General features: G+C 39.1%; 1 protein-coding gene across 5 annotated transcripts in view; it reads left to right on the plus strand.

Moving 5' to 3' along the window:
- Window positions 1-21733, plus strand: part of PATJ (PATJ crumbs cell polarity complex component) — a 364334-nt gene that overhangs the window by 44890 nt on the left and 297711 nt on the right. For 4 of the 5 annotated variants that reach the window (XM_045477622.1, XM_045477623.1, XM_045477626.1 and 1 more), the window contains exons 10-14: window positions 1107-1198; window positions 3018-3159; window positions 6861-6992; window positions 10358-10434; window positions 12487-12543. In XM_045477622.1, the coding sequence (XP_045333578.1) occupies window positions 1107-1198; window positions 3018-3159; window positions 6861-6992; window positions 10358-10434; window positions 12487-12543 (500 nt within the window). The remainder of the gene's footprint in view (window positions 1-1106; window positions 1199-3017; window positions 3160-6860; window positions 6993-10357; window positions 10435-12486; window positions 12544-21733) is intronic. The other variant, XM_045477624.1, reaches the window with a different exon arrangement.

Consider the following 21733-nt stretch of genomic DNA (forward strand, 5'->3'; position numbering starts at 1 on the left):
GATAGAAAAATGAATGTAAGAAAAGTCTAGTCAGAGAAAGAAATATGTAAGTAACTCTTAATTATTTAAGGATAAGTGAAATATATGTTTTAGTAGAGATCTAAGCAAACTATCATGACAGTTGAAAGATTAAATTTGATGAAATAAAGAATTCACAAAGAAAGGTATTTGCGCTAGTCATGAAAAAGGATTTTAGTAGAAGGGGTGAGGTTATAGGAAGAAAAAATGGATAAGAAAAGGGATAGCATCATGACAATACTTAGTGTTTTGGTGAAATCTCAAGTCTTGTGTGTGTGGACTTTTGTCTTGTTGGAGGGATGGTAGTTGGATGTAAGGAAAAAAAGACATTTGGGGCAGAGTATAGAGGTCCTTGAGTATGAGTCTATGAAATTTACAATTATTTAGGCAATAGGAATCCATTGGTGTTTAGTTTTCTTCTATTGACAATATTTTAAGTTCATTTGAAATGAAAGAATAAAAGTACAAAATCATCCAGAGTTATGGTTTTCATTTTCCAGTTTCTCCTCCAGTCTTTGCCCTAGGAACGCATGCTTTTTATATAGTTGTAATTTTTATATAGCCATTTGTTTCTATTTAAATATTTTATAATATAAAGATTATGTAACATTGTGAAGATTCTACTTAAAAAAACAAAACAAAACACTATGTGTATTTTTCCGTATCTGGGAAGCTAACAGTGAACTAAATGTAGGCCAGAAGACCAGGTAGGAGGGAGACTCTTGTCTTAGTGCTGGTGAAAAGTGACGAGGTCTCTGAGGCAGCAGGGAGAAGGGAGACAGCCCAAGAGAAGAGGCTGAGACTGCCTGGGCTCTCCTGAATTCCAGTTGGTGGTAGAGCACATTTCATCAAGGTTCCATTACTGATGATTTTTCCAGAAATAGTCATCAGTCACATCATTTCAAATTCGGGTCACTCGTGATGGTGACAGTTTGAAATAATCCATCAATTTCCCTGCTTGTGTTCAAGATAGTATTTATCAAGCCTCGAGTCAGCCCCTGTAGCTAATTAACCTCTTGATATGAATTTTGCAATCAAGGTCTAATTAGAGCTTTCTTCCTTTTTCCATATGTTTTCGTGCACCTCAGGGGAGGCTTCAGGGATTTATGTGAAAAGTATAATACCTGGCAGTGCTGCATACCACAATGGCCAAATTCAAGTGAATGACAAAATAATTGCTGTAAGTACCTGTTCTCTGTTTTAGAATGGAATCAACTTGGGGGGTCGGGGGGGAGTTATCTTTATTATGATGTGTGCGAGAGGAGAATGGCTTCGCATAATCTCATAATGTTTCAAAAAATTGAGTGTCATCTCATTGATTTGGACTCTTGGGGTTCTAAATTTGTTTGCTTTTTGTTTTTGTTTTTCATTGTGTGTGAAGAAACCAATCAATAACCATATTGGTAGGAAGAAAATATATATATATATACACATATATCTGAAAGATGGTCTGCCATTCTTCTAGAAAAGCCTTTTTTTTCATTTTTAAAAAATGTTTTTATTATTTATTTTTGAGAGAGAGAGAACGCGAGCAAGCGAGCATGCGCATGAGCTGGGGAGGGGCAGAGAGAGGGAGACACAGAATCCGAAGCAGACTCCAGGCTCTGAGCTGTCAGCACAGAGCCTGACCCAGGGCCTGAACCAATGAACCGCAAGATCATGACCTGAGCCGAAGTTGTCAGATACTGAACCGATTGAGCCACCCTGGTGCCCCTAGAAAAGACTTTTCAAGCACCTCTGTGTTTTTTAAACTCACTCATTTTTCATAGAAAATAGGCTATTAACCAGATCTTTTTATCTCTTCATGAAAGTAATTTTTCTACTAACCGTAAGTAATTTTGAATACAAACAAAAAAATAGAACTATTTTATATATTGGAGAATATAATAATTACCTTTTGTCAATTCAGACTGGTCTTTCTTCATTTAGTAGAAATTGGTTAAATTTTAAAGTTTATTTGAATAATATTTTTGAAGCATACACACACACACACACACACACACATTTAATTTAGTGATTTACATAGAAACAAATGTTCATTGGTGTCATTTGAATCTTCATCCTTCAGGGGCGCCTGGGTGGCTCAGTCGGTTGAGCGGCCGACTTCGGCTCAGGTCACGATCTCGTGGTCCGTGAGTTCAAGCCCCGCGTCGGACTCTGTGCTGACAGCTTGGAGCCTGGAGCCTGTTTCGGATTCTGTGTCTCCCTCTCTCTGACCCTCCCCTGTTCATGCTCTGTCTCTCTCTGTCTCAAAAATAAGTAAACGTTAAAAAAAAAAAAAAAAAAAAAATGAATCTTCGTCCTTCAAGTCCATGTAGGGAAGCACCTTTCATGACTCTTGGCTTAGGAAGCGTCTTGTGATTTGCAGGGTATGGAGTCAAGCAGTAAGCAGTGGATGCTTTGGAGAAAATACTTCTAGGGAAAACTAAAAGTAATGGTTTGGCCAGCTTGGGAGATGAGGCCTGTATGTTCTGATGGACTTCAGAAATGAGGAATTGGGCTTGATTTAGATTAGCAAATCCGTTTCTCGCATATACTTCTTCACAGCACTAGAAAACCCAATGGGGGGAGATGTGTGTATCTCTTTTGGAAACTACCACATAATGATATGATAGAGGGATGAAGTATTGGATGACCTCTTCAATGTTGATAATACAGGCTTGTAGTTAGTACATCTTGAGAGCTGTGTTTAACAGTTGACCATCTTTGATGGCACTTTGAATTTTGAATAGCATAAGAGACTAAGACCTTTTCCCTCTCAGGCTGTCAGTTAAAATGTGTGACTCTCAATTACAAGTTTGAATTTGCTCTGTAGGTTTTCAGGACATTTGTCAGCATGTTTCACTACTAATTTTGCCTCCTATTCAAAAATAATTCCTTAGGTTTAATACAAATTCGTTTTGGCATAAAATGAATTGCCTGATTTTATTCTGCCTTGTCAGAGTTGGAAATAGTAGCTAACTTGAAGCTCCTGTTTAATGTGTCTCTTAACATTTTAGGTTGATGGTGTCAATATTCAGGGTTTTGCCAACCAGGATGTTGTTGAAGTGTTACGAAATGCAGGGCAAGTGGTACACCTAACTCTGGTTCGAAGGAAGACATTTTCATCTGCTTCTCCACACGAATGGCCTTCAGACAGAGGTAGTTCATTCCACGATCCCTCTCCCCACCACATAGTCTAGGTCTGGAAGAATATCTTATCTAGAGAAGTTGCTCTGTGAGTCTGGGAAGGAAAAACTGCCCACCTTGTGTAATGTAGTGATGGAGAAATGAATCAGCTAGCTCATTTGTGCATTGAAGAAGAACTTCCTTGTGCCACTCCAAATGTTAGAACATGAACCCTGACATGCATTAAGCTTTGAGAGCTGTTTGAAATGGAGATGGAAATCATTTTTTTTCCAAAAAGCTTCTAAATTTCATTTATTACTTATATTTGAATAATAAAGCTTCGACACCTTTTGTTCTAGGGGTTCTCATTTGTCTAAGGCTTTGACATTTTGCACACTTAAGATTTCATACTACTTCTAACAATATATTTAATTCTAATGTCTCCTGATTTACCCTATGAAATACAGAGGGGAGAAAATGAGGATTTCTATTAAGAACATTTTTATTTGTAAAATATTTGTTATTTTGATTAAAGAATAGCAAATTGTCATTATGGAACAAATGGTATGCATGCCAGTTTTTTAATTATCAAGTTATTAATGTGTAGATTGAAAAATTTGACAGTCCTGAAAACAAATTCAATTTAAAATGAATGACTAGGGGCGCCTGGGTGGCGCAGTCGGTTAAGCGTCCGACTTCAGCCAGGTCACGATCTCGTGGTCTGTGAGTTCGAGCCCCGCGTCGGGCTCTGGGCTGATGGCTCGGAGCCTGGAGCCTGTTTCCAATTCTGTGTCTCCCTCTCTCTCTGCCCCTCCCCCGTTCATGCTCGGTCTCTCTCTGTCCCAAAAATAAATAAACGTTGAAAAAAATAAAATAAAATAAAATAAAATAAAATGAATGACTAGTTATAGAACTAGTAAGAAATAATTCCATTAGAATTTGTCAGAAGATGAATATATTTTTTTCCTCTCTTCTGAAGATATAATAAGCCTGGAAGCCTTGTCTCAACTAATATTGATTTATATTTAAATGGGAACTTTTTAAGTTTTATGTGATAGTGAAAATTTTGCTGCTGAAAGACAGATGCCCTGTCAACTGCATCGTATGTATGAAATTAAACATTGCCTAAATAGTACAAATTGTAAAATGCTATATTGACCTTAAAAGGTTTACATAAATATTTATATCAACATAATGGTTTTTAATAGCTCTGATAGAGCCCTTGGCTTCAGTCTACTGTATCAAATAAAGTACGTTCTCTGCGAATTAGCAATTCTTTCCTGCGCATGCCTCCATTTTAAATTTATGTTGGGATAAATTTTGACTCTAAATTCGCACTTCTTCCACGGTTGAGATGTCCTTCATGTGGGTTTTACTAGCACCCTTAGAAGAGCGCTGTACTGTAGCATTTATCACTCTGTTTTGGGATCACCTGTTTCATGTGTAGTCACTATAATGAAAGGAAATGGTGATGCCTTTGTTCCCTGCCCCACGTAACACATTTTCCTCTGCCTTCAGTCTTTTACTGAGGGAAACTGCACGGCTTCTAGCGCTTGCCTAATACTTGCCTCTACTATTCTAGATCTTACTGTCTTTCTCTCCTACTGTTTGTATACCTTATATATCTTTTTGGTGTACCTGTTTGTATAGTAGCATACAATTACATCATGTACTGCTCTGTACTATAAACTGTGGTATGCAACTATTCTCCCCAGTTACACTAGCAACTTTGGGCCTCATTACTTTGGCTAGCACTAGGCTGTGGTTTTAGTGTGTATCAGTGGATTAATGATGTAAAAAATATCATGTGGTTGAAAATTTCATGCTAAGATCATAGGAACTTGTAACTGGCTATATTTTTCAACATTTTATAGTTGACCTCTGAACAACACAGGTTTGAACTGTATAGGTCCACTTATGTGTGGATTTTTTTCCAATACAGTACTGTGCTATATTTTCTGTAAGTGTGGTTTTTTTTTCTTTCTTAAAATTTTCTTAATAACATTTTCCTTTCTCTATGTTGCTTTTACTTTTTCTCTAGAATACGATATAATACATAATAAACAAGTTCTGTTAATTGACTATGTTGTCAGTAAGGCTTCTGGTCAACAATAATCGGCTATTAGTTACATTTTGGGGGGCATTCAAAAGTTACATGTAGGTTTTCAGTTGCATGGGATGGGAAAGTGCCTCTAACCTCCACATTGTCCAAGGGTCAACAGTATTGTAAAAATTTTTGTAGATTTTTTTCAATGTTTATTTTTGAGAAATAGCATGAGATGGGGAGGGGCAGAGAGAGAGGGAGACAGAGGACCTGAAGCGGGCTCTATGCTGACAGCGGAGAGCCCAATGCAGAGCTCGAATTCACAAACTGTGAGATCATGACCTGAGCTGAAGTCGGATGCTTAACCTACTGAGCCACCCAGGCGCCCCTGTAAAAATTTTTAAACATACAGAAAAATTGAAAAACATATAACAAATACCCACGGACCCACCATTTAGATTCAACAGTTAACATTTTGCCATATTTGTTTCATCTATTTGTCCTTTTCCCTGAACCCTGTGAGAGTGAGTAGTAGACATCATGGCACTTTAGTCCTGCATACTTTATAGCTTCTAAAAATAAAGATATTGTCTTACATGATAACATATCATTATCACAACGAAGAAAATTAATAGTAGTCCCTAATATCCAGTGTGCAGCACGTACTTAAATTTTTTTAATTGCCCCAAATGTCTTCTGTAGCTTCTTTTCCCACTCCCCACTCTCTGAAAGAGAAACCTCATAACATCAAGATTCAATCATGCGTTATGTTTCTTTGGTTTCCTATGTTACGTTTCTTCAGTTTCTTAATCTAGAAGAATCCCCGACCCCTGCCTCCACCTCCATGGCACAGACTTTTCATGAAAGGATTTGTCCATTTTGTCACCAGAACACTACATTCTGAATTTCATTGTCCTTGTGGTGTAATTTAACTTGTTCCTCTATCCACTGTGTTTCCTGTGAGAAGCTAGATATAAAGCCCTAGTTAGATCCAGGTTAAATGTTTTTGGTAAGAAAACTTTGTAAGTCATGCGTGACCATTTAAAAATGACCAAAAATGACTCTTGTTCAACCTTTCTTGTGTTTAACAGATACATAATGACTTGCATGCTTGAGATTGAAAGTTTTGGATATCCTATTACTCAGCTCAATTTAGCTAAGGGAGGAGAACCCTTAGCTGCAACCAGGGGAATTCTCTCCAATTCCCTTCCAATTCATAAAGTTACCTGTGTAGACTTGTTTTTTTTGTTTTTTTTTTTAAACTTATGATGGTGTCATGCCAGAACTTAGGTGAGCCCAGAGCAGTGGGAAGGGCTTATTCTGCATAACCTGCTCCTTACCCACCACAAGTGCAAGAGTATATACAGACCTTAGTGTTCTTTTTCTTTACCAAGGCTATGTTGATAAGTATCTTTTGTAGAATGACTTGGCCTTGCTCTTCTTCCCCATCGCCTGGTTCCTTATCCTTTCCAATGCTACCAGAACTTCCTTATTTTTTTTTTTAGGAATTGAGTGGTTATCACACATGACACTTTAAATAAAGTATCATATATGTAAGTTACCTGAGATGTTTGTAATGAGGTGGCCAAATGGGAGAACAGGACTAGAATGAACTCACTTAAATATGGTCTTCAGCTGCTAGTGATTCAAGTTAGTAATTCTTTTTTTTTTTTTTTTTTTTTTTTTTTAGGAACTGTCATAGAATCATCGGAAATACCAGCCCTCTATTCAACTGGAGCAGTGGAAACGGAAACGAACTTGGATGGTGGGGATGAGGAAACTGAAGAAAGAATGGGTAATCTAAAGGCCTCAGAAAAATTAGGTAGGCACAAAGCATTCAATTCAAAACAATCAAAGTAATTTGACTTTCTCTTATTTGTTAACTGTTTTCTCCCTTTAGAGCTAATACGAGAAATTTTAGAGACATTTTGGAGATAGGAAACAGGATATTCTTAATATCAATATCTTACCGCTTGTGACAATTGAAGACCAGTCGTTATTGTTTAATCTTTGTTTAATTAATTTTTTTAAAACTTTGTTTTGAGAGCACAAGTAGCAGAGGGGCAGAGAGAGAGGGGGAGAGAGAATCCCACGCAGGCTCCATGCTGTCAGCATAGAGGCTCGATCTCACAAATTGTGAGATCATGACCTGAGCCGAAATCAAGAGTTGGATGCTAAACCAACTGAGCCACCCAGCCTCCCCTGTTTAATTAATTTTAAATGCATTTTTATTAGTATGTGTTAACCCTTTTCATCTTGCTAGCATTTTAACAAGCTTACTGCATATGTTAGCTTATGTATTGTCGTTGATACAGTTATAGATATCTAGGTATCTGTATACATATAGCAGTGTTTTTTAACATAATAATTTGTAATCTATACATATGTATGTTTTATCAAACTGCCAGATTGTTATATATTTATACTTTAATCTTCTTTTCAATTGATGTGCAACTTTGTCCTCTTTGTACTTTGATAACTTGGCTACATAGTTGACTGTTCTGCAAGCATTTTGAATAACAGTCTCACACAATTCCCTGCACAGCATTGCTCAGGAAAGCCTTGACAATTGAATGAAATGGGATACTTCACACCATCCTCTTCCAGAGAAGTTTTGGCTTTGTCTTGTGTCAGGAAAGAATGGCCTGAAGGAAGGAGTAGCCCCTCATTCAAGTTAAAAAATTTCCTATAATTTGGAAATTTACCTTATTCTTTTTTGACCCAAGTAGATTGTATTGTAGTTTGATCTTTGCTATTTAAATTCAGGTGTACCCGGATAGATTGTCATGGAGCTATTGGGTGAAAATCAAATATGTTCTGAAATTAGAAGTATCTTTAGACATTTTTATCTGCTCTTTTTGGATCAATCTCACTGCATTTTTTTCTTCATGAGTATGTTTAATTTCAGTTTGAGAGTAAGACCAAAGTCATTGAACTGCTAGAAGTTAGCTTTCTTGTTTGCTGTAGGGGCAGAAAAACTCTCCCTTCTTCCCTTCTAGGTTCTTTGGTCTAATAATTAAATTGACATAAGACAGATTAACAGGAGAAAAACACATTCTATAAGTATGGAAGCCCCATAAAAATATGAGACCCAAGAGTAGGTTGGGCAATTGAGGCTTACACGCTATCCTAAATTAAGGAATGTGATAGAGGCCTGTGGCTTCAAAGACAAGGAGGCTAATTTGCAGCGTGATAAGAAGAGCAAATGTTTGGTGATTAAAAGTTTGCTCTACCGTGACAATAGGTCTTTCAGATAAAATAATTATCTCTGGTAATAGCTCTTTCTGGTATAGGCCTCCTATCTAAATTCTTTTAGGTAGTTAAGGGAGAGGTAAAAGTTTCTCCTAAGTCTGTTGGGTCTTGATTGTCTTTAGTTCTAAGTATTCCATGTGCTAGAATGGCATATTTTGGGGTGGCATATTCTGCTCCCCTTCAAACATTGGAGTAATGTTTCAGATCATCATAGTTTTCATTTTCTTAATGTTTATTTATTCATTTCTGAGAGAGGGGCAGGCAGAGAATCCTAAGCAGGTTCCACACTGTCAGCGCAGAGCCTGATGCAGGGCTCGAACTCACGAACCGTGAGATTATGACCCTAGCTAAGATCGAGTTGGTCACTTAACTGACTGCGCCACTGAGGTGCCCATACTATTCATTTTTCAAGTCCTTTTGTGTAGCTCAGGATTATTGGGCTGCTGAAATTAGTCTTTTTCCTCTGGTACTTAGCTTTGTGCTGTGCTTTAAAACTCAATGACTCTCTGTGCTTCCATTGTACAACTGAAAGATGAAAAAGTTAAAAGGAATTATAGGTGAAATATCATTATTTTATACATGTGTGTGAAATGTCTTTAAATATCATGTTCTTAAGCTTACCAATTAGCTTACCAGATAAGAAACTGCTGCCCGGAAGAAATTAACAAAGATGGTAGAACTCTTAATGTAATTTCTTATGAAGGTGTTGACAGCAGTAAATAGACATACAGTGCAGAGCCCACGTGAATGATATTTTGTTTTTAATAAGACTTCCGGTTAGTTATTCCCTTAATGTAACCTAGCGTCTCAGTTGATAGAGTTACTTCATGGATATTCTTTTGTACATGTAGTGAGTTTAGCTCTTTAGTGTTAGTCTTAGTCTCTTAATTCTGAGGTTAGCCTGTTTTACTTGATGATTTGCATTATGTAATTAAGCATTATATGCACCCAAGATGAGCTGTCCAGACTGAAGACTGAAAGAGCTGATATTGCAAGTTATGTTTGATTTTAGACAGATGGTTATGTCATTTGGAATAAGTGTTCTGTGACTTGTTTAATCTTGTGATAAAATGGAGAGTTTTTCTTTAACTTACAGAAAAAAAAGTGAAGGTTTGTTTTTTCTGCTACTATGGATATAAGTTGAAATTGTATTTTCAGTACTTTAACTTTCACCTATTAGGCATTATTCAGACTATGAACGGTGCCCTGAACTTCTGGCTAAGATCATATGGAGGACAGGCAGGATACTTAAAATCTGTCTTGGTTCTTGAATGTTATCTTACCTTTGCAAAAAAGGTAATATTATACTTAGGAGTCAAAAAGGTATAACTAACCACAGAAGACCAAAGTAAAACCAGAGTTTCTATTATATTAAAGCTCATGTATCTCCGTGGTTGAATTAAACCAGACAAGCCTTTATATCCGCCCAAGTGAGAATTCTGACTGGGTTGTGTTGATATGTCCACTTGATAGTAAAGATATCTTTTGATAAATCTGTACTTTTTCTATGGGTAAGTGGAAAGTATTACTTTGAAGTGATTAACATTTAAATTAAGTCCTTGTTTGCCTTAACATATTGTAAAGCAAAGCCAGATGTATTTTTCTTATAAACGGCAGGATGTTTACATCTAAAGTGCATATATTTCAAATTTCATTTCTAAGTCATCATTTCCTTTTCCCTTGAAGATAGTTCTTAACAAAAAAGTCCCATTATAATTTGGTCACAATTGGCCTTACATTTTACATTAGTGTTATAAGTCACCTCTGATTTACTTTACCTGGTAGACCCAAGTTAATGCATTTTCCTTTTCATTTGTTTCCCTTTTACTTACTGGAACTGTGTGGTTATTGAAGAATTTAGTAGTTAAGTGTGTTTGGCTCACTGTCGCTTCAATATTCTTTTTTTTTTTTTTTTTTTTTTTTTTTTTAATCCAGAAAAAGTTCCCGACTCTCTAGAAAATGAGCTGAAATCTAGGTGGGAAAACCTTTTGGGTCCAGATTATGAAGTAATGGTATGTTAAAATGTTGCAATAAAGAACACTCATATCTCATTTCATGTTAAGCTCCTGACACTGCAGTTCAAAGAGATGGGAGAGCCCAAGAAGAGCCAGCTTGCCTTTGTTTTTTACCTCCTGCCTTTCTTCCCTAGCAGATCAATTGATCTTTCCCCCCCTCTTTTAGCATTTTAAGCTATAAGAACAATTAAGGACTGCACGCAAGTTTCAGTTACAATTAGCAGACACTCAGCTCATGTTGAAAACATTTAAGTCAACAGTAGGCAGAAGAATCTTAGAAAGCTTGCCTTTAAATTTATAACCTATATCAGCTGCTTAAAATTGCTGGCATTTTTATGATTGCTTTTATGATCTGTTTGTTTTATTGTACACTGAAAGGGCTGTGGATATTAGTCCTATGTTTCACAAAGAATCTTACAGTTTTATGAGAAAAATGAAAGAATGATTATCAAATGGATTAGGGAGAACAGGAAGTAATTTAGGTTAGGCAGAAGTTTATAGTGCCAGTGGTCCATTAGACTTTCTTTCACCTGTTATTAGATTCATTGAGTAAGGGATTGATTACATTCCCCCCATGAATCCACATGAAAGCAGAAAGCTGTGCTTAGAAAAGCCTCTACAGTGTTCACTAAATGCATTAGTAATAAAATATTCTATTAAATTTCTATTGTCATTCATGTTTTCTTACATATGTTTATCATTAGCACTCGTTGGCTGGTTGGAGAATTTTTTTCTCTTCTTGGTTCAGAACATACAACCACTATCTAGTGTGAGAAAATTTCTAGTGTTTTTAAGATGAGTTAAAACATTCAGTGCTCTATTCTTGCTAATTTTGTACTTGCATGTTGGTTGTTATGAACGCCCGCTTCTTTACTTCATAGATTTCAAATGCTGTTTTGTCATTAGGCTATCTATCACCTTAGCCAATAACCTTTTCTACTATTCTTAGTGGTTTGATATTCAAAGTAATTTGGTGTCTGAGTATTTATGAATGGCCAGTTTTGTCATGGGCTCTTTTTTGTTAAAATTTTACTTTGCCCTTATAACTGTATTTCCAAATTTCATTTATCATACAGTGAGGTCATAACAGATTAGGTAGAGAGGGGAGACATACTTTGAGACTGGGAATTTAAAGTGACAGCTTATTCATTAAGGGTTCTTGCTGTTTTGAGGGATGAGAAGAAGAAAGGAGAAACCAGGCAAGATGAAAAATGCATGCACATATGCATGTACTCCAGTGTTCCTTACTTCATTTTTCTTCTAGAATCTACTTCTGTGAAGTGCAGTACTTCTAGAAGCTTTAAGTTGGATCATTGTTTAACTTACTCCTCCCTCCAGATGTACCATATTTTATTAACAACTCACAGATGCAAATCATCAGTAAAGTATTTTACTTGCTGGCAATTTACTTCTGTGGATTTCCACCACTGGAGCTTAGAACAATAGTTTTAGGCCAGGGTTGAAAGCTTTAAGTATTCCATGAGCCTCTCACCAGGCCAGGTCTTTCTGTTTGTGTCCTTGCCAGCCAAGTCTCCTAGGGAAATGGTAGAGCTTTTCTGTAGAAAGTCAGATGCTTCAATTTTTCCAAACACATCTTACTGACCTTGCAGTCTTTGTTTTAAGGCCTGGATTTAAAAACAAAAATGACGATAACTCTTGGCTTTGTGAAAAGAGTAAAATTTTTATGGACTCCTTCTAACAGAACATTATATTAAAATTTTAGGGGGCATGGCTTTTTAAAAATAGTGTATGTTTTTGCCCATCCCCTTCTGGTTCGACTTCTGAGTAATTTGGTGGGGGTGGAGGTGGGGGTGGGGGAGGGGAAAGGATTGCTGTAGAAAACAGTAACAACAGAACGGGAAATATTTGCTGAAATTCTACATTATGTGCTATACTTACAGATTTCAGAAATATCAAAAAAAGATGAGAATGTAGGTCCGTTGGTATTATCAATATATAGGGTTTATAGATTATTTTCAGAAAACCTAAGAAGAAATAAAGTTATGCTTTTACAGATACTGGATTTTTTTTTTTTTCTTGTAAATTTAGGTTGCGACTCTGGATACCCAGATTGCAGATGATGCTGAGTTACAAAAATATTCAAAGGTAAGCATTATTTTTTAAAAGGTTACCAGTTTTTTGTTGCTTGAAGAACTTTCTCTGAGTCCTTGTTGGAGAAACTATGTTTCCAGAATTTTAGTCTTAGATGATTTCTGGAAATGTGGTAGGTTCTCACTGTTCTGAAAGGTGATGGTTACATATGCCTGGGAAGGGCATGGCATGCCTGGAAAGGGCATGGCGTGCCTGTGCTTTTTTCAGAAGCCAAACCCAGGTTTAATTACTTTGCCCACTTTAAAGGTAGTGCACAGAGTAACATTGTGCAGAGTGTGTTAGCCTTTCAGATATTATTAGCAGACCTTTTAAAATGCTTGCCAAGGGGCGCCTGGGTGGCGCAGTCGGTTAAGCGTCCGACTTCAGCCAGGTCACGATCTCGCCGTCCGTGAGTTCGAGCCCCGCGTCAGGCTCTGGGCTGATGGCTCAGAGCCTGGAGCCTGTTTCCGATTCTGTGTCTCCCTCTCTCTCTGCCCCTCCCCCGTTCATGCTCTGTCTCTCTCTGTCCCAAAAATAAAATAAACGTTGAAAAAAAAAAAAATTAAAATGCTTGCCAAAAATCAGGACCACAAATACAGACTTTTTTTTTTAATTTTTTTTTTTAACGTTTATTTATTTTTGAGACAGAGAGAGACAGAGCATGAACAGGGGAGGGGCAGAGAGAGAGGGAGACACAGAATCTGAAACAGGCTCCAGGCTCTGAGCAGTCAGCACAGAGCCTGACACAGGGCTCGAACTCACGGACCGCGAGATCATGACCTGAGCCGAAGTCAGATGCTTAAGCGACCGAGCCACCCAGGCGCCCCAAATACAGACTTTAAAAAATCTTTCAGGGGTGCCCGGGTGGCTCAGTCAGTTGAGCGTCAGACTTCAGCTCAGGTCATGATCTCACGGCTCGTGGGTTCAAGCCCCAAGTTGGGCTCTGTGCTGATAGTGAGGAGCCTGGTTGAGATTCTCCGTTGTCTCTCTCTCTGCCCCTCACCCCCCTCTCAAAATAAATACATAAACATAAAAAAATGTGTAAATGCCATCTTTTTCTCTATTTCTTGAACATATTAATCACAGCTTATAAGGACTTTAAACAGTTAATTCTAATATCTAGATCAACTTTGGATGTGTTTCTATTGTTTGATCTTTTCTCTTATTGTAGTTACTTGTTTGTCTCTCACATCATACCATAAGGTAATTGCCCAACATTATGTAGGACAGCTACAAAAGGCTTCAGGTGATGTTATCGTTGTCCAGGGGGACTCATTCTTTTCTTCTTTGATAAGTATGGTGTGTGTTGGGGGTGGGTGTGGGGAGTGGATGATCTCCAAGATGTGGCAGAGGTATGGTTCTGGTAAGGTTCAGACTCTGTCTGGTTTGCCTTTGCTCCTAAGACCTAGCCTTCCAGGTATTTCACACAAGTCTGGAATGTTTTTTACCTGTCCCCTCTTCTTGGTGGGACCTGAACTCCAGTTCTATCTCCTCAGTACTTCAGTCCTGCTAAAATCTTGGCTTTTCAGAGGTTTTCTTTTTTCCTTTCCTTTTCCTTTCCTTTTCCTTTTCCTTTTCCTTTCCTTGACAATGCGAGTGGTCAGAGGGCAGAGAGAGTGGGAGAGAGAATGTAGAGCTGAAAGTGGGGCTCGAGCTTACCTGAAGAGGGGTTCAAATTCACGAACTGTGAGGTCATGACATGACCCAAAGTCAGATGCTTAACCAACTCTGCCACCCCAGGTGCCCCTTCAGAGGTTTTCTGATTGGCTTTTAGCCTTCTTGCTCATATAGCTTTCGAACTCAAGAGACCTCCTTGGAGGAAACCTGCCTTAGCTCAGGCTCAGTTCCTCATGCAGCTAAGCTCTAGTTGTCTGCCCTCCCATGTTCAAAGCCATTAAGACCCTGTGTCATCATACTCTACGATAAGTTAAAAAAAAAAAAAAGTATAATAACCACACTTCATGCACCTCTTACATCTTAAAAAAATGGCATTGTCTTTTTCCGGGCGTATGTTCTGTCTCGCATTCATTCCCTAGTTCCTTTCACCAGTCTTACTAATTTCATTTTCTTTCCTGATTAACCTCTATACAATGTATATATTTGTACTCAGTAATTCTTGTATAAAGACACAGAAAGGCTTTGAGTTGAATAGACTTTCAGAACTAACTCCTAGAAATTCACCAGTGCATTCAGCTGTACATTCATTCATTCATTATTCATTCATCAAATATTTATTAGTATCTACTTTGTGTCAGGTCCTCTACTGGGTGCTGGCGTTTCAGAAGAGAACGGAGGAAGAAAAAAAAAACACACAAAAAAACACCTGCCTGCAGAAGTTCTGTTTTTTATAAAGATTTATTTTATTTTTAGAGAGTGTGCGTGAGCGAGTGTGCACAAGCAGGGGAGAGGGGAAGGGGGAGACAGAGAGAATGAATGAATGAATGAATGAATATTAAGCAAGTTCCACACTCAGTACTGAGCTCAATGCAGGGCTTGATCCCATGTTCCCAGAATCATGACCTGAGCTCAAATCAAGAATCAGACACACAACCAACTGTGCTATCCAGGCGCCCCTAGAACTTATATTTTCATAAGGGGAGATAGGAAATAAGTAAGTTACACAGTATTGGTGATATGTGTCATGCAGAATATTGAGGCAGTGAAGATGAATGAGGAATTCAGGACAGAGGGTAGGTTTGCACGTTTAGGTAGGTTGACCAGGGAAGGCCTCATTAAGAAGGTGACATTGGAAGGAAGCATTTTAGGAGGTGGAATAAGCAGCCTAATTTTTCTTCTGTAGAACATGAACAATAATACCTTTGTTGGAAGGTTAAGTATAAATATACATAACGTATGCCTTAATATAGCTCAGTGCTAACACATAAGAATTGTTCAGTAAATGGTGATTTTGTTTCCCAGTTGTGTGCTTCATTTTTAGTTTCGAATTTTTTTTTTTACAAGAAAGCTATTTTAAAACATTTAATCATTTAATTGAACTTTTGTTGTGCCAAAGTATTTAATTCCTTAAATTTTTTTTATTCTGGGAGAGTTCTGCATAATTGCACTGTTCTCTTTTCATGTTTAGTTGTTACCTGTGCATGTTTACATATTTGTGGTTAGTATGTCCATCCTTTTATGTAACATATGTGTGAGGGAGAAGGGACGTGTACTTTTCCCACATCACGTTCTCACACATCTCTACTTTTTTTCTATAATTTCTTGATGAAATTAATCAAGATGTCCACAGATTATTTCTGTATGTTGATGAAATTATGGTTTTTAAAAATCCTCTTGGGGCGCCTGGGTGGCTCAGTCGGTTAAGCGTCCGACTTCGGCTCAGGTCACGATCTCACGGTCTGTGAGTTCGAGCCCCGTGTCGGGCTCTGTGCTGACTGCCTGGAGCCTGTTTCACATTATGTGTCTCCCTCTCTCTCTGACCCTCCCCCGTTCATGCTCTGTCTCTCTCTGTCTCAAAAATAAACGTTAAAAAATTTTTTTAAAAAAATCCTCTTGTAATTAGGAGTTTAGTTGTTGGCTCAGTGCCTTGTTTCCCCCTGCAATATGTAAGGACACTATCCTAGCGGTGCGTCACAGAGGAGGACACTCGAGTTTGCGTAGGTGCAGTGTCCCACCTCAAATTACGCAGCTAGATAGCAGGTGCTTAGAGCACCTTCATTCATCTCTGAAATATTTGCTGAGTTCCTACTCCGTGCTGGACACTGCTGCCAATGGTAGGCAGCAAAATGGAAAAGGCTTTTGCTCTCATAGAGCTTAGACTCTGGCTTTGGGTAAGGGCATGATAATAAACAAGTGAAAGGTAGCTTGATCAAATAGTTGTAGATTGTAAATAGTGATGCAAAGGAGTAAACAGAATGGTGACCTCACAGCTGGGGAGGAGGGAGCATTTTGGAGAGAAAGCCAGAGAAAACCTTTCTGAGCCCAGGCCTGAAGGATAAGGGCATGTGGGGCTGGGAACCTGGTGACTGGCAGGTGTAAAAGTCCTTCGGGAGGATAGGGCCAGCTTGTGGGAGAATGGAAGTTGTTAGGGTCAAACTGAGTGAAGATTAGAATTTAAAAAAAATTTTTTTTATCTTAATGTTTATTTACATGAGAGAGTGAGAGAGGGACAGACAATCCCAAGTGGGCTCCTTGCTGTCAGTACCGAGCCCGATGTGGGGCTCGAACCTATGAACCATGAGCTCATGACCTGAGCCAAAGTCGGACACTCAACCGAATGAGCCACCCAGGCGCCCCGAAGACTAGAATGTTAAATGAGGATGGTGAGGGAGACCAAGTGCTACAGGGCTTCTAGATCCGTGGTGCTAAGCCTGGGCTTCAGTTGTGGTGCCAGGTAACACCAGTGGAAAGATTAAGTGGTTCAATGTGGAGATCTGTGGTCAAGGCTGTAGGTTTTTCTTCCATCTCCTCAGGTTTCTATTTAGGGAATCCATGTTTCATGGACATGGCTGGTGTTCCTAAGGGTCTGGCTGTCTTCAGGTGGTCACTCCAGTTTGCTTCTCCATTGCCACCACTCTTGAAGGGATGACGATTCTGGAAGCATCTTCACGAATTACTTACTGGCCAGTGTAACAGATAAGCTTTTCTTATGAGGTGGATGGAGTTGTGGGGAAAGAGGGAGGTGAAAGCAATTTACACTGGCTTGAGCATTAGCTGCACTGCTTCTAGGAAGCCGTTAATCATGACATGAGAACGGTTTTCCCGCATCTGGGGAGACTGTACTTTTAGGGATGGCTTTCTTGGCAACTGTTTACTATTAAGATGATCACAGCACTGTGAGGGAGAAGCATTTAGCTCATGCTGGTGACCTTTCCGCTGGCCATCAGTTGTAATTTGGAGTGAGCATTAGTAATATCCCTGGTGTGGGAAACAAACATAACAGGTCCTGTTGTCTGGTTTTGACAAGACAGGCTGGCAGATTTCACTTTATTTCCTTCCTGAATTATATTCTCTGAACCAAAGGACATTAAAACATGAGTTTCCCCCTCACTCTATATAAGCAAATCTAATTTTTAAGGCAGTGGGATGTACCACTCCCCCACCCACCCCCACTCCGGGAGTTGCAGTGGGTATTAACACTCGATTACCAGGATCAGTTCTTTGCTTTATTATTTATTTAATTTTTTAATTTCTTAATTTTCATTTTTTTGAGATAGTGTATGTGGGTGAGCAGGGGGAGGGGCAGAGGGAGAGAGAGAGAATCTCAAGCAGGCTTCATGCTCAACATGGAGCCCCAGTGCAAGGCTCAATCTCATGACCCTTGGATCATAACCTGAGCCGAAATCAAGAGTCAGATGCTCAATTGACCTAGCCACCCAGGGGCTCTCAGTTTCTTTGCTTTAAACACGTTTTCTCCTGGGGCGCCTGGGTGACTCCGTCAGTGAAGCATCCCACTCTTGATTTCCGCTCAAGTCATGATCTCATGGTTCATGAGATTGAGCCCTGTGTTGGGCTCCGTGCTGACAGCACGGAGCCTGCTTGAGATTCTCTCTCCCCCTCTCTCTCTACTCCTGTCCCATGCACTCTCTCTTTCTCTTTCTGATAATAAACATTTGAAAAAAGTACTTTTTCTCCTTTATTTCTCACAGACACCCTATTGGTCAGCAAGTGTTTTCTTCTTTCCAATTTTAATATGTGGAAACTGAGTGTCAGGCTAGTAGAGTGACTTGTCCAAGATCACATGCAGCTAGTAAGTGGCAAAGTTAGGTAACAAATCAAGGGTTACGTGGCTTCTACACCTGTGCTATTTTTTTCTTTTGAATAAATAATATATGGATATGACCTAAAATTAAAGGGCGCCTGGGTGGCTCAGTGGATTGAGCATCCAACTTTAGCTCAGGTCATGATCTCATGGGTGGTGAGTTTGAGCCCCGCGTCAGGCTTGTTGCTGTCAGCGCCCAGCCTACTACAGATTCTCTGTCTCTCTCTCTCTCTCTCTCAAAAACAAATAAAACATTAAAAAAAAAAAAAAAAGACCAAAAGTTAAAAAGTTACATAAGTATATACTGCAAAAAGTAAGCTTCTCTCCCATCCCAGTCCCCTTCTAATCCTCTGCAGACACAACTACTGTGTCAGGTTCTCAAGAGTGTGAATTTATACCTCGCTGGTCTCTTTTTTGAGTGGAGAGCATACGGCACAGAATCCAGTGCTATAGTAACTGTGGTCCTCTGCTAGGGTAGTGGCCTATCAGAAACAGGAGCTTTTTCAAAAGACACATGTCCTATTTTCTCCTCGTGACGAGTATTCTAATTTTGTCATTTGTGGTGAGGCCCTTAAAGGAAATTGTGATCCCTTCCTTTCCTCCATTGAGAATTACTGTGCAGGTATTGCTAAAAAGTCTTTTCATTCGTTCAAGGAAGGGGACGGTACTTCCTCAGTATAGGTAAAGGAGGTTTATTGGGAGGATGGCGTTTGAGTATATTCTGAAGAATGGATGTGGAGAAATAACTGGAGATTCCAGGTGGAGGAAATACCAACAACAAAGGTAGAACAAGAGTCATAAGTGCAAAGTGTTTGTTTTTTTTTTTAACATTTATTTATTTTTGAGACAGAGACAGAGCATGAACGGGGGAGGGGCAGAGAGAGAGGGAGACACAGAATCGGAAGCAGGCTCCAGGCTCTGAGCCATCAGCCCAGAACCTGACGCGGGGCTCGAACTCACGGACCGCGAGATCGTGACCTGAGCTGAAGTCGGACGCTCAACCGACTGAGCCACCCAGGCACCCCAAGTGCAAAGTGTTAAATCAGGTGTCAAAAGCTCAACTACCATGTGAGCTAGGCAGGTAACATCAATGATATTTAAAACAATAAGTGCCAATGGATTCTTGAGTTTGGTGTTAGGTGACCTGAAAAGAACCTTCACTGCATTTCTGTACAAAAAGAGTATATAGTGTATATTTTTTGAATATTTAGAATTAAAATTTTAGATGGGTGAGAAACTTTAATGCTGTGTTCCACTGTTAGTTGAAAAGTTGCAGCTTCATTCTTGGTAAGTTTGTTTTTATTTATGGTAAATTTAGTAATTGTTTCCCTTTTATTTTTTTAATCTTTAAAGTTTTTTTGTTTAGTTTTGTTTTTTTTTTAGTTTATTTATTTATTTTTGAGAGAGAGCACAAGCTTGGGAGGCACAGAGAGAGGAGACAGAGAATCCCAAGCAGGCTCAGTGCTGTCAGTGCAGGGCCCCAAGCAGGGTTCATACCAATGAACCTTGAGATCATGGCCTGAGCCATGCTTAACTACTTTAGAGTTGATACTTAACCAACTGAGCCACCCAGGTGCCCCTCCCTCTAACTTTTGAACATAAATGGCATTTAACATCTTCAGTGTGTGTGTCTGTGTGTGTGTGTGTGTGTGTGTGTGTGTGTGTGTGAGAGAGAGAGAGAGAGAGAGAGAGAGAGAGAGAGAGAGAGAGAGACAGGCAGACAGACAGACAGACAGACAGACAAGGACCAATCCTGGGGTTCTTTCTGTCCTGTTCTATTTTGAGTTCAGCTTTTTGGGAAGCATCCTCCCCCATCCTGCTGACATATCTATTCCTCTCCAGAAGGGTTTTTTCCCTTGAAGCAACATCATTTATATTCCCACTTGAGCATTCTGATGTCTTGTTTTCGGGTCCTAAAAGTAGAGCTTTTAACAAATGAATAACCTATGGTTTGCTTCGTGACAGGTCTCTCCACTCACAGGTTGAAGGGCTCTAGCTTGCTTGGTCTCATTTGATTTTCATCATCCTAGCACTGACAGTAAATCACACAATGGTCATACTTTTCCTTGGATATATTTCTTTGTATCCTTTACTTGTCATATCAGGATCATGAAAATCCCGCTGCTCATTAACTTTGTCAATTTAAATAGGACCCCCCTCGCAAAGCGCATTGAATAAGCATCAATAAAGCATAACATGTGATGTGCGTGAAGGCATCAATCATCTGTCTGTTGCACCCACTTCTGTCATTTTCGCACTTTCTGCTCTCTAAGAACTCAGAATACCAAAGGGGTGGACAACTGAAAGAGACAGATGAAACGGTTGATTTGTTTAGTTGCTAAATGCAGCTGGGACAGGTAATTAAACAGTCCTGCTCCTGCAGAGAAGCCTGCAGCAATGTAACATGAAGTCTCAAAAACCCAGCTGTACTCAGATTTAGATTCAGAACTAATATTAGGTAGGCCTCTTTTAGATTGACAGATTTCATAAACATCGTTTCTGGTTTATTTGTTCAGCGTGATTGAAGATGGAGCATGTGTGTTTTGCTCATGGTTTAAGTTTCTAGGGAGCATGTACTGTTTATAGACATCTGGGAGAATAGCCTAGAAGGGCACAGCCCTGTATCTGGAAGGTGAGGGATTCCATGGGCGACCCTCTGTTGTTCCTCTATGCTCCAGTCTATTCCTGACTTGAACTGTTTCGTGGATTTGGGGAGTGGGGTCAGCCATGTGAATAGATCAGGATTAGTAAGGGGGCAGGATGAGGAGATTGGATCAGTTTCTTCCTTAACCCTTTTATTTTTTTATGGGCACATATTGTTATGTAAGTAACTGATCTGTGTGTACAGTAACGTCTTTGGGGCATTTCTATGCAGAAATTGCTATCACTGTCAGTTGCTTGAGTAAAAATTGAGCAATTATCTTTTTCATTGACCTTCTACAAGCAGTCCCCTGGCAGGCTTTTTGTAGGGCAGGTGCATTCTTACCCTTCAATTTTTACCGCAAATGTCCCTGACTTTGAAACCTACCCCGACCAACTTTCCAAACTGACCTCCACCAGTTGTGTGTGGTGTCTTGACTCTGATTAGCTCCTTCATGGCACTTATCACAATTAGCAATTATTTGCTTTTCATTTTTTTGTTGGTGAATTGTTTTTTTTGCTTGTATCTGCTTGCCATCTTGTTTATTGTGTTTCACGATGGATATTAGTGCCGGGGGCGGAGGTCAAGACTGTTTCTTTCATTCACCTAATGATTCCAACTCATAACTCAAATCCTTGTACATAGTTTACATCCTATAAATATATGCTGGATATGATGTCCAGACTAGATTGTAGATTGTGGTATGCTGGTAAATGTCTAGCTCTCAAAACAAAAATCAAAAACCAGCCCAAATTTGTAGCATTTACCAGTATCCGTGGTGTTAATAATCCCACCATGGCAGATTTCAAGCTACCAAAATGACATCATGGATTGCTGAGCTCCGA

Source organism: Leopardus geoffroyi, chromosome C1 (assembly GCF_018350155.1).
Source record: "Leopardus geoffroyi isolate Oge1 chromosome C1, O.geoffroyi_Oge1_pat1.0, whole genome shotgun sequence".
Taxonomy (NCBI): Eukaryota; Metazoa; Chordata; class Mammalia; order Carnivora; family Felidae; genus Leopardus; species Leopardus geoffroyi.